General features: G+C 45.1%; 1 protein-coding gene across 3 annotated transcripts in view; it reads left to right on the plus strand.

Moving 5' to 3' along the window:
• Positions 1-13,127, plus strand: part of me1 (malic enzyme 1, NADP(+)-dependent, cytosolic) — a 521,038-nt gene that overhangs the window by 405,041 nt on the left and 102,870 nt on the right. For all 3 annotated transcript variants that reach the window (XM_068026008.1, XM_068026010.1, XM_068026009.1), the window contains exons 8-9: positions 1,309-1,406; positions 10,689-10,802. In XM_068026008.1, coding sequence (XP_067882109.1) covers positions 1,309-1,406; positions 10,689-10,802 — 212 coding nt within the window. The remainder of the gene's footprint in view (positions 1-1,308; positions 1,407-10,688; positions 10,803-13,127) is intronic.

The raw sequence follows: 13,127 nt of genomic DNA on the forward strand, positions 1-13,127 counted from the left end.
GGCTTCCATGCCTGCTGGAGATGGGTTCGCCCCTGACTTTTCAGCCAGTGGGCAGGGCCACAACCTCAATGTTCAATTCCAGCCCTGTCTTCCTGGTGCATTTACTTGTTTTCAACTTATCGACTGTGACATGTATATAAATTTTATCATAGTAATAAAGCCACTTCACTGACAACCTTGTAAAGCTTATTGAATCTGTGTATTTAAAAAAAATCTTGCATCTACATGTACTTCCTGTCTACAAAACTCTATTCCTGTTGTCACCTTTCTCACACAAGGCAACATTTTTCTTTTATAAGTGTGTGTGTCATAATGGAAATAGCATGTGTAAGTTCATCAACCTGTAATTTCACAATCTGACCACTGGCTGGCTTTGTATCATCCTTTCTCCACGACTCACTCAACTTGCTTTCTGAAAATATTTCAACTATCATTTATTTCAGTAACTTTCTAATGTCCAACCTAAGGCATGAAATAAAATTAAACAGATTTTAAAAATCAAATGATTCGATTTAATGTATTGCATTATCTTTTGTGTCCTTTAATGCCTTCACTAATGTATGTATTTGAAGGCCCCAGGCTATCCCAAATGTCTGGACTTATTTTGTCCAGAGCAATTACTCAGATGTTAAACACCGCACATGTAAGGTGTATATGATTAGCAGGATGTGTCGATGCCATTCACTGAATTGTACTGATGGAATATTTCCTTTGGCATCTAACATTTCTTTCTCATTTTTCTAAATTAATTGAACTAAACAAATTTCAATAGCCTTAATCAGGTAATGAGTTTTTTAAAAAATTGGATATGTGTGTGGTTGAGGGAGATTGAGGTATATCAATTACACTGCTGCAGCTTTCTAAACTTCAGTAAGCATATTGAGTTGAAAATGAACAAGTGTCTTTTCCTCATTTCTGAAAAAAAGAACCAGTTATAATTACAAGTCAACAAGAAGCTTCTCATTCTAACATCTGGTGTTTTATTGAAGGATAGAAAACAGTTTGGGAAGATTTATACAAATTCTAAAATAAAATTCAGAATTATTAAAATCTGTGAAAAAGTTGGCTTCCTTGGACCCTATGATTGCCACGTACGCTGTCTCTTCATTGCTCACATCTGTTAGATGAATTATTTATAACTTTTTAAATAATTTGCACTTCTACTCTTGAAAAATATAAAATTACCTAATTTTGAAGTATTAAACAAGAAATGTATAAAGAAAGAACTTGATTAGCTTGTGTGTACTTTAAATTCAATCATTTGGATGTTTACGTAGTATGCTTATTAATAGACCTCTTTCCGTTTAGGAACGGCTGCGGTGGCAGTTGCAGGTCTGTTGGCAGCTCTGCGTATCACTAAGAACAAATTGTCAGATCACACGTTCCTGTTTCAAGGTGCTGGAGAGGTAAGTCTGCAGGTGGCATTCGGTAGCTAGTAACTTTAATTAATTAACGTCTCACATTTTATTTGGTGTTTCATTATTCATGTTGATGATCTTTTAAAAGGTGAAGTTGGCACAAGCATGATGGGCCAAATGACTCTTATCAAAGGCAGAGCTGCAATTTGTATTTTCCCGGGTTACTCCCTTAAGCAGTCATTGTGCTTGCATGTCCCAATATCTACTCCTACAATAACATGCCCTCGGGCTGTTACAGTAGTACCCCTTTGTAACCTGTGCCTTTCTGCCCTCAATAGATGGGCTGAAAATACTTAAGTGACAACGTGAGATACTAATCATTTAAGCTGTTTTATTTTACAGACCGCAAGTGAATGTACACGTTAACCGTTGTAATCTAATCTCTAATATTATGAGTCTTGGCAGCACCCTTGCCTCTGAGTAATTGTGTGTTAGCTCAAGCCTTGTTGCAGAGACTTGAATACATAACTTGGGCATACTGCACATCAGTGTAATGTTGGAATGCTGCACTATTGGAGATGTCTTTTTTGGATAGATGTTAAACTGAGACCCTGGCCTGAATTTTACACCTCCCCCATCTGGAGTGGACTGTGAGGCTGGCCATTCCTGTTGCCTACCTGCCACCACTGTGTTTTACCAGCAGCGGGGGAGGTAACAAATGGCCCATCCACCCCAGGCCCTTAAGTGGCACTATTTAGAGAAGAGCAGGGGAGTTCTCCCAGTGTCTTTGCCACTATTTGCTCCTCAACCAGCATCACTAAAAGACAGATCTTCTGGTCATTTATCTCATTGCAGTTTGTGGGATGTTGGTGCGTTCAAATTAGTTGCCACGTTTCCCTACATTACAACACTGATTACTTCTTTGGCCTCCTTGTCTCAAGAGACAATGGGTAAGCACCTAGAGGTGGTCAGTGGTTTGTCGAGCAGTGCCTGGAGTGGCTATAAAGGCCAATTCTAGAGTGACAGATTCTTCCACTGGTGCTGCAGATAAAATTGGTTGTCGAGGCTGTTACGCAGTTGGCTCTCCCCTTGCATTTCTGTCTTTTTTCCTGCCAACTGTTAAGTCTCTTCGACTCGCCACTCTTTAGCCCCACCTTTATGGCTGTCTGCCAGCTCTGGTAATCACTGGCAACTGACTCCCACGACTTGTGATCAATATCACAGGACTTCATGTCGCGTTTGTGGACGTTTTGAAAGCGGAGACAAGGACGGCCGGTGGGTCTGATGCCAGTGACTAGCTCGCTGTACAGTGCATCCTTGGGGATCCTGCCATCTTCCAGGCGGCTCACATGGCCAAGCCATCTCAAGCGCTGCTGGCTCAGTAGGGTGTATATGCTGGGGATGTTGGCCATCTCGAGGACTTCTGCGTTGGAGTTACAGTCCTGCCACCAGATGCCAAGGCTTCTCCAGAGGCAGCGAAGATGGAACAAGTTGAAACGTCGCTCTTGGCTGACATACGTTGTCCAGGCTGCACTGCTGTAGAGCAAGGTACTGAGGACACAGACTTGAAACATTTGGACTTTTGTGTTCCGTGTCAGTGTGCCATTTTCCCACACTCTCTTCGCCAGTCTGGACATAGCAGTGGACGCCTTTCCCATGCGCTTGCTGATTTCTGCATCAAGAGACAGGTTACTGGTGATAGTTGAGCCGAGGTAGGTGAACTCTTGAACCACTTCCAGAGCGTGGTCGCCGATATTGATGGATGGAGCATTTCTGACATCCTGTCCCATGATGTTCGTTTTCTTGAGGCTGATGGTTAGGCCAAATTCGTTGCAGGCAGCCGCAATCCTGTCGATGAGTCTCTGCAGACACTCTTCAGTGTGGGATGTTAATGCAGCATCGTCAGCAAAGAGGCGTTCCCTGATGAGGACTTTCTGTACTTTGGTCTTCGCTCTAAGACGGGCAAGGTTGAACACCCTGCCATCTGATCTTGTGTGGAGGAAAATTCCTTCTTCTGAAGACTTGAACGCATGTGAGTGTAGGTGCGAGAACACAGCCCTGTTTCACACCACTCAGGATAGGAAAGGGGTTTGATGAGGCACAGCTATGCTGAATTTGTGCCTTTCATATTGTCATGGAATGAGGTGATGATACTTAGTAGCTTTGGTGGACATCTGATCTCTGCTAGTAGTCTGAAGAGACCACGTCTGCTGACGAGGTCAAAGGCTTTTGTGAGATCTATCAAAGCAACGTAGAGGGGCATCTGTTGTTCACGGCATTTCTCCTGTAGCTGGTGAAGGGAGAACAGCATGTCCATGGTGGATCTCTCTGTTCGAAAGCTGCACTGTGCCTCTCGGTAGACACGCTCAGCCAGCTTCTGGAGTCTGTTTAAAATAATTCGATGAAGACTACAGTTCAAGAGTACTGACTGTCTGTCAAGTGCTATGGTATATCCTGAGGTTGTGAATGGCATGATGCAAATACAAGTTCTTTATTTACCTTAACTAACTTCACACCTCATGACCAAAGAAAATAGTCACAATATGCTATACCATCTCTAATGGTAGGCTCTCAAGTTAGATGCCTGGTCCTGATTGACTTGGAGCTTTAGATGACCAAGGGAGGAATTTTATGGAGCTTGCAGGAGTGGCTTTCATGGCGAGCAGGGTGACTTAATTAGGCGGGAGGCGATATTTTGATTTCCTGACGACTGGACATGCACTTGAAGTGCTATAGCCAGCAAGGCTACGAACCAGGTGCTGGAAAGTGGGATTAGATTGGGCAGCTAGTTTTTTCGGCCAGCACGGACACGACGGGCTGAATGGCCTCTTTCTGTGCTGTAATTTTTCTATGGTTCAGTTTTATAAATTTAAGCCAGTGGCGTGTTCGCGGTACATCGGACCTCATAGCGTCATATGGTGGGTTCAAGCTTTGCATGCTGTCAGGCTCACAAGAAGTGCAGTGATGAAAATACAGAACCCAAACTGAAGAGTTATAACAATTGATGGGCCCATAGGGTGGGCTGAGTACTGTCAATGTTGGGGTCCTGTGGGGCCAACCCAGGTGCTGGCTGGTGGAGGTGCGGTGGTGGGGAGTTTGATTGGGGGAGGGGGGTGCAGGTACAGAGTCATGGTCGAGTATTCGATGGAATTATAGGGAAGAGCATGGGATTGGGTGACTACATTAAGGTGGCGAACGGGAGGATCTAGGGTTAGAGTGGGTATATCGATGGTGATAAGTGGAGGCACGGGGGGGAGAGATGGAATGTAAACATTAGTAATGTTGCGGTCCAGGGTAATCGGGGGGCGGAGGGGAGGGAGGTGTACAAGGGTCACAGGGAAGGTTCGAAGTAATGTTGAGTGGGTCAAGGATGATGGGGACAGGCTGGAAGGTGGCAGGAGGAGTGTGGAAGGTGAAGGAACTTGCCTCGAATCGGATGTGCATTTTTTGAAATGAGATGATAAATCACGAGAGCGTGCCAGGATTGTAGATTGAAGTGGGGGGAGGCTAGAGTTGGATGGATGGAGTTGTCAATGTGCACAATGGGAGGCCCTCACAACCTATTTGTTCATGAGTCAATGGTTCAGCATCATGGGTAGACAAGGGTTAAGTTTTTAATGCTTATCTCATTCAACCAGTTTTGCAATCAAATTTGCAATGACATGGATCTCATACACCCAATATTCTTGCTAGCTCAGGAACAAGAGCAGAGGATGTGATAGAGGAATGCTTTTGCTGCTTAGTGGCTGATGCCACAATGACATCAGGCAGCACAAGAGGAGGAGGCTGCTCAGAATGATGTCATCTAGGGAAAGCATTGTAGAAGATGTGCACTGCTGCATCGGCGCATCCTCAGGACAAGGACAAATTGCCTGCAGATGTCAGAGGCAGTGCCAGAGACGTATGAGGACGTCGCGTGAAATGGTAACTGAAATTTGTGGGATCATTCAGGAAGACCGACAGCCACGTGGTTTTGCTAGTTGCCCTCGAGGTGACTGTGGCACTTAAATATTTTTGCAAGTGGTACTTTCCAGGGCCCAACAGGTGACATGTGGCATCTCTCAGGCTGCCACTCGGAGGTGCATAAAAGAAAAGACCAGTGCCCTATTCTGTCATGCTAATGATTTCATCTATTTCCCAGTAGACGAGGGCCGCCGGGCAGCAAGGCTTTCGGTGCCATTGCTTGTTTCCCTAGATTGCAAGGGGTGTTTGACTGCACTCGTGTGACCATAAGAGCTCCCTGGGATCAGCCAGCTGCATTTGTAAATTGCAAAGGCTTTCGTTCTTTGAACGTTCAACTGGTTTGTGACCACAGACGAAAAGCCATGCAGCTCTGTGCTCGTTTCCCACGGAGCTGTCACGACTCATACATTTTGCAAAACTCACAACTAACAACATTTTTCAAGCACCAGTCCAAGTTGATGTCTAGATCCTGGGTGACGAGGGTTACCCACTTTGGACATGGTTGATGACAGCAGTGAGGCATCCTCAAAGCATTGCTGAAGAGTGATGCAATGCAGCTCACGCCTGCACTAGAGCCATCATCGAACACATCATTGGCTTGCTAAATTGCACTTTCACTGCCTTGACCGGTCAGGAGGGGCTCTGCAGTATGCAGCACAGAGTGTCTCACGCATAGTCGTATGCTGCTGTGCACTACGCAACCTGGGAATGATACACAGACATATTTTGCAGGAGAAGGGGTAATGGGAGGATCACCACTCCTCAGAGGAGGGTGATTTGGATCATTCTGAGGAGGAGCCCCTTAATGTGAATGAGCCTTAATTGGATGCCAGAGCTGTTGAGAGAGGTGCACAGAAAATCAGGAACAACGTGATTTTTGACGTTTTAGCCAAGAGCGAGGCACCAACATGATTACAGCTCCAACACGAGGACTACATTGCCTCCTGGGATGTTGACCTACCAGTCAGCTTATCCATTACTCCAGTCTAAAAGCTGATGTCCTCTGTCATCTATAATTGCACGTGGAGTGGAGCTTTGCTGAATATATTGCCTGTTTAATACTGAATCTGAAAACCCTGTGGCAAACTTGAACATATGTCTACCATGCAGCCATGAGCACTCAATCAGAACCAGCGACACCATAATATCACTGAGTGCACCTGCACCTTTCAACATCTCCAAGTTGTGACTGAACCCCGACAAACTCCTTTGCAAGGCATAGAAGAGAGGGCCTGCTGAGTCTACATGTGAAGGCATATCACAATGACTGACTATTACAAAACTGCAAACTACTAGTAGCAGTCAGTGAAGACTAAAGGCTCGAACCTCAAAGTGAAAACGAGCGTGCCAACCATGAGGCGTGCCATTACATTTTGCTTCTTTACTTGGCAAGTTTCAATGAATGGTGATAATGTACCAAATCATAAATCAAGTAAATGTATTGGTAAATATTTATATGTCCACCGTGTGACATTCATGTTTATAATTCTTTAGTTTTTCTCTTTTGGCCACTACGTCTCGGTGCTACTGAAATGGAAGCAGACTGCTCATTGTGCTGCCCTGTTGCCCTGGATGACCATGGCAGGTGTCTTCTGGAGGTATGGAGCTTTGAGGGCTCTGTCCTGCTGGGGGTCTCCAGCACTGGTGCTTGAGCATCCCCCATGGGCTTACCTGCTGGAGGTAAGGGGGGGGGGTCAATGTTGGGGGGCGGTGGAGGGGGAAGATGATACATGGCTTACCCTGGGGGTGCCCTGAGAGGAAGGCCCTGGGCCAGCTGGCACGTGCTCCTTCTCCATCTGGGTGCACAGTGGCACCTGCTTACCTCCCTGAGAGGAAAGGGCACCCAGGGGGAGATCCAGGTTAGCCACTGCCGCATAGAGCCCATGACTAAAGCGATGGAATGAAGGTCAGGGCACATATGGGTCAGGCGCTCAACCTGGCTGTCCATGGCCACCCTCTTCAAGGAGGAAGCCATACGCTCACAGACCTGAGACATGGCAAGCATCATGGCTTGCATGGACTCCTCTATTGCACTCTCAAAGCCACACATGACCTCTGGCATCTCTGACATATTTTCTCCATGAGATCATTGCATTTCCAGCAGGCGGCTTGTGGCCTCAAACAGAGGATCATCATCAGTGGTGCTGAGCAGGAGCCTGGTCCCCAGCAGACCTCTGAATGTCGGGACACGACTGAAAAATGCTCACTCAGCTGCTGGGACATGACTGTCGTGCCCACCAGATTGTGACCCTGATTCTACGCGCAAACTCCCACCCCCCCTGTGGGCCGTGTGGATGTAATTGCATTGGTGGAAGTTACAGAAGAGGCAGATAATGATGCACCCTCTGCGGTATTGGCTTCATCTGCCCCAGAGTTGGAGACAAAGTTTTGTTGGCGTCGCTTTGTGTGAGTGCAGGCACCTGCAGTGGAGAACAAACAGAAGCACATTAAGCATCATCACATGTTCTCACTATACTGTGTGCTGATAAGCCATCAACAGTAAGGTTGACTCTTCATTCTTACGCCTTGACGATCCTGCCTTGCCGTCCGCAGTAGCTCTTAGTCTCTCCTTTCTGGCAATCTGCACCGCCGCCTCCTCTGCTGGAGTCAGGAGTCTGAGGTCTGGTACACCACCCCCTGTCTTGAGTCACTCGTGTTCATTGTGGGACTGCTTGTCCTGCATGAGAAAGTGATGAGTTAACAACATATCAAATGACGCCTAACACCCCTTGTCTACATGTACTGGCATCACTCATTCTGGCCTTTCAGTCACACGCTGCATCCAAGCGCTATCAGATGCCTGACTTGCACATTCTCTATACACAACTTGCTATGTGGCATCAAGGCTGATCATGCATTCAAATGCGTGGCATGGCTGCCCACTGACGGACATAACATTTTACAGAGCCCACGCGATAACATTTGTAAAGCTTTGGGCGCATCACTTACTGTTGCCAATTTGAGCAGGTCATTAACGTGTTTCTGACACTGCATCCCTGTTACCCCAAAGTTTAAGGCCTCCTCCGCCACCTCCGTCCAGGCCACCATGGTCAGGCGGGAGGGTCTTTTGAGGCCGATTTCAGGGAAGAGGACTGCCCCGCTTTTCCCTGACGGCCTGGAGGAGCACCTGCAGGGAGGCATCACTGAACCATGAGGCTGGTCTCTGCCTGATTACTGACATTCTGGTGGTGGTGGAGAGATGACAAATAAATAAAAGGGAGGTGGTGATGGTGTGGGAGAGATTGAAAAACAGGTGAGGGTGGGTAAGAAACTAGTGATTGAAGGGAAAGAACATAGAAATCTCTGTCTCGACAAAATTGGCCAAGCTGGTGATCCTCCATGATTGAAATGCAGATTTATAGCCGTGCCGTTAATGGTGCTTTGCAGAATGACGGTGGATTCTACAAATGAAAAACCTTCCCCGCCACATGATTGCACGTGACTCTTGCTCCCGCTGCCACAACTTAAATTCTAAATTATAATCTCGTGGAAATTGGTGAAAGGTGCAGGAGTGGAAGTGCAACCAACTTCCAATTTCATCGTCTGAAACTCAGTGATTCGCATAAAATACTGCCCCAAATTTTCCCTTGCCAGATTGGGCATTCCCAGATTTAGCTGGCTGACTTTACATGTCTTTCCTCTCTCCGGCCTCTCAGAATATGGAAAAGTGATGACTCCAAGTACTTTCCTGACCAGGAATTGGCCAGCATGGCTGTCATCCAAACTAAATATCCCCTTGCCCGAGTATATTTTCAACATATACTGAATGCTGGTCTTAAAATGAGAACAATCATCCCCACTGTTTTGGGGATGTTTATTAGGCCACTTGTGATGAAACAAACGTGCAAACCCTTTCAATGCTTGGCTCATTAACAACTCAATCCTCCCTGTGTTCCCACTCACTGTCTTGGTGGCTCCCATCTGTGCATTGCAAATCCCCCAAATGCAGCACATTAAATTTCTCATTTTCAAATCCTTCCTGTGGAAAAAAGATCAAAAATCTCTGCACACAATGGTTACATTCTGTGCTGTAAAGCTCCGATTCTGTAATTGTCAGAAATGTCTTCTATTTTAGCAGAATTCATGTTCCAGAAGGTATTTCATAGCAACCCTGTAAATACAATGCCCTGTATTGAAGGTGAGATTACAGTTTTATAATAGTTATAATTTCTTTTTCTCCTGTTTCTATGGACTCTTTTCTGCAATGTACTATCTATGATAGAAGGCTCTCTGATAGCCTTCAAAGAAACATTGAAACCAGACACCTAGAAGCTGCACAAATAAGACTGGAATGACACTTCTGTGATTTCCCTAATTCCCTGTGTGCCTGGCTTCTGTTTGCTGCTGCTTACTGAATATGTAGTTGATCTACTTTATTAAAAAAAAACTCAAAACAGATGATTTGTACAATATGCTTGATTATATAAACTTAGTTTTCAAAAGCATTGTAAAATTTTCTGTTTGGTAAAGCTTTTAATATCTACCACAACTTGTTGTCCCTTCATTGCCTTCCCGACATAGCCAATTTGCCTAAAAGAGCACTTTATTTTAACCTTTTGTCGAATGTTTAAAATTGAAATTTTCACACATTTAGAGTGGAATGCCAAGATTGTAAAGTCAACAGCTTCAAAGTAAAGTCCCTTTAAGATCATCCACAGAATAGAAATGTGCTGCTGACAGGCACCTGTGACCTTCATAAACACCTGTGATATATTGATCTTAAAGGAGGCACCCAAGTATGAGCACAACTGATCAAAATCCATTGACTATTGGCTCATTTCATATAAAATGTAAATATTCATCTCCAATTTCAAATCTGTTGATGTACAAGAATATTATTAACATGTATATCACAAAGTAGTAGGCCATCAAAATGGAAAAAAAAAATTGTATTCACATAAAAATGGACCCCAGGGTAATAGTTACAGTTGGACTAAAATAATAGTTACAATGATGATTCACTGTGGATCTCCAGTGTATTGTGCAGCATTATACGGTTTGCAGTTTTGTACCCATAATCGCCACATGATAAAACTCTGGTTTCAGCTATGCCACGATCTTGCATCATAAAGTAGAAGTCAGACATTTCTCCACAATGCATGAGCAAAGATCAGAGAGAGAGAAGCACCCTATGCTGTTCTTGCAATCAGCAAGCAGTGGTTATAGAATGGATTTATTTGTAGCAGTTTGCCATTCATTTTATCTGCTCAGAATGGTGTGTCTCATGGTGAGAAATGACACATTGGAAGAAGAGAAAATAATTTAAAAGCTACATATGTATGTTTGTATTGCTGTCTTGCACTTTAGTTAATGTAGGTTTCAACATTTTTAAATCTGGTGATTTTTTTTTTCTGGCTCTTAATTTAGGCTGCCATAGGGATAGCGAATCTCATTGTGATGGCAATGGAGAAGGAAGAGACACCTCGACAGCAGGCTCTTTCTAAGATCTGGATGGTTGACTCTAAAGGCCTCATTGTTCAGGTAAAAACAAAACCTTCATGCAAACATTTTGGCATAAGAGGGATAAATATATTATGTCTGGTGCTCACATGGAAACTCAGCTACAAAGACTCGTGGACTGTCTCTCCCGTGCCTGTAACTTGTTCTCCTTGACTAAGCATCAAGAAAACCATGGTCAATAGGAAAAGGTGTTGCATCTCCGCCCCTGATCACACTAAATAACACCCCAGTTGAAGTGCTTAGCAAATTCTGCTACCTTGGGTTCATGGTGACAGACAACTATCCCTTGATACAGTGCCCGATACGTGCATAGGGAAAGCAGCTACTGCCTTTGGCTGACTCATGAAACACGCATGGGATAACACCAAGCTGCCCCTTAGGGCCAAGCTGATTGTTTATAAGACCTGTGTTCTCAGCACCTTGCTGTATGGCTCTGAAACATGGGTGACTGACAGCTACCAGGAAAAGAAGCTCAATAATTTCCATCTTAGCTGTCTGCGGTGCATTATGGGTGTATCCTGGCAGGACAAAATCACAAATGCAGCAGTCCTCTCAGGCAGAGCTCCTAGGTGTGTTGGCAGAAGTCAAACAGAGGCGGATGGAAGATAGTCACGTGTCCAAGGACCTTCTGTGTGGTGAGGTAGCTGGGACCAGACAACATGTGGGGCGTGCAAAGCTGCACTTCAGGAATGCTTATAAGTGTGACATGAAGGTCCTAAATGTCGACGATTGCACCTGGGAGTCACTAGCTGGTGAAAGAGGGAAATGTTGACACATCCTGTGGACTGGTGTGCATTACTAAGATGGCCAGTTGCTACAGCAGCTTGGTAACAGGCGCCAATGTCAAAAACAACAACTCACAGCATCACTTGGCAGCTTCACGTGCAGCACTTGTGGCAGAACCTGCCTCTCAAGGATTGGCCTTCACAGCCGTCAGCAAAGGTGCATAAGAGAAGACACCCCACCTAAATGGATTGTTTGCTGTGCAGATGGAAGGATGCCAACCAGAATGCTGCTTTTATGCCCTTGTACACTAAACTAGGCATGGTCCACTGGCTTGATGTGACAAAGTGAAGGATGTGGCAGGCCTCATGGTTGCTTCGTGCTGTCCCACTTAGCACAGGCAGTATGACATGATATGTTGGAGGATGTATTCACTGTAGCTGGAGATTTTTGTCTTCAGAAGGTCTTGTGTCCATTCCTGCCCATGCTATTTTGACAGATGTATCTGTGGCAGACAGGTTGTTATTAACTAGGATATGTAAGATAGTCCCTCATGTTGGTTCCTTCACCACCTGACACAGGCTCAGTCTAGCATCTATGTCCTTCAAGACTAGGCTAGTGGTGGTACTGCTTGAAGCACCTTGGTTGACATTGAATTCCTCCTCCATGTATATTTCATGCTCTTACTTCCTTCGGAGCTTCCTCCAGGTTTTGTTTAACATGCGGGGGTGGGTGTCCTGTTGGAGTCTCCCATCAAGTAGCCAAATGGAGATTGGAAAAGAGCACAGTTGTGGATGCCGACATATAGCAGTAGAAGCCAGTTGAGACACTTTGTGTTCCAGGCACTTGACAGCCAGATTTTGCAGCCTTGTAGTCTCAGATTAATTCAAACTGACACCATTGTGATCTGTCAATGACTGTCTTCCCAGGTGTCAGGAAATTATTATAAGATGTGTCTTTGCAGTCCACCACTGCTACAATATTAGAATTGCGACTGACCGTAGAAGATTATTTTGGGAATTCCACAATCAGGCTTGCGAACGACCTGTCCAGTTTAATTGGATGTTTTTTTTATCATAGTTTTGAATCCAATTATATTATAGCTCGAGAACATTAGTCTTTGGCATCAAGTGGCACAACAGAATTCCTGTGATACATTGCAGACAGCGCAAGTGGAAATAGTTACGTTGATTGATGCATAGTGGCGCAGTGGTTAGCACCGCAGCCTCACAGCTCCAGGGACCCGGGTTCAATTCTGGGTACTGCCTGTGTGGAGTTTGCAAGTTCTCCCTGTGACCGCGTGGGCTTTCTCCGGGTGCTCCAGTTTCCTCCCACTGCCAAAGACTTGCAGGTGATAAGTAAATTGGCCATTGTAAATTGCCCCTAGTGTAGGTAGGTGGTAGGGAATATGGGATTACTGTAGGGTTAGTATAAATGGGTGGTTGTTGGTCGGCACAGACTCGGTGGGCCGAAGGGCCTGTTTCAGTGCTGTATCTCTAAATACAAATATAATATAAGCAACAGTAAAAGATCCATGATTGATCCATATAATAGGGTAATGAAGATAGCAGCTTGGTGTATAGTGACTTTTGTTGACTGACTGACCCCTTGTTGCTGACAGTC

The sequence above is a fragment of the Heterodontus francisci genome, chromosome 3 (genome assembly GCF_036365525.1).
Source record: "Heterodontus francisci isolate sHetFra1 chromosome 3, sHetFra1.hap1, whole genome shotgun sequence".
NCBI lineage: Eukaryota > Metazoa > Chordata > Chondrichthyes > Heterodontiformes > Heterodontidae > Heterodontus > Heterodontus francisci.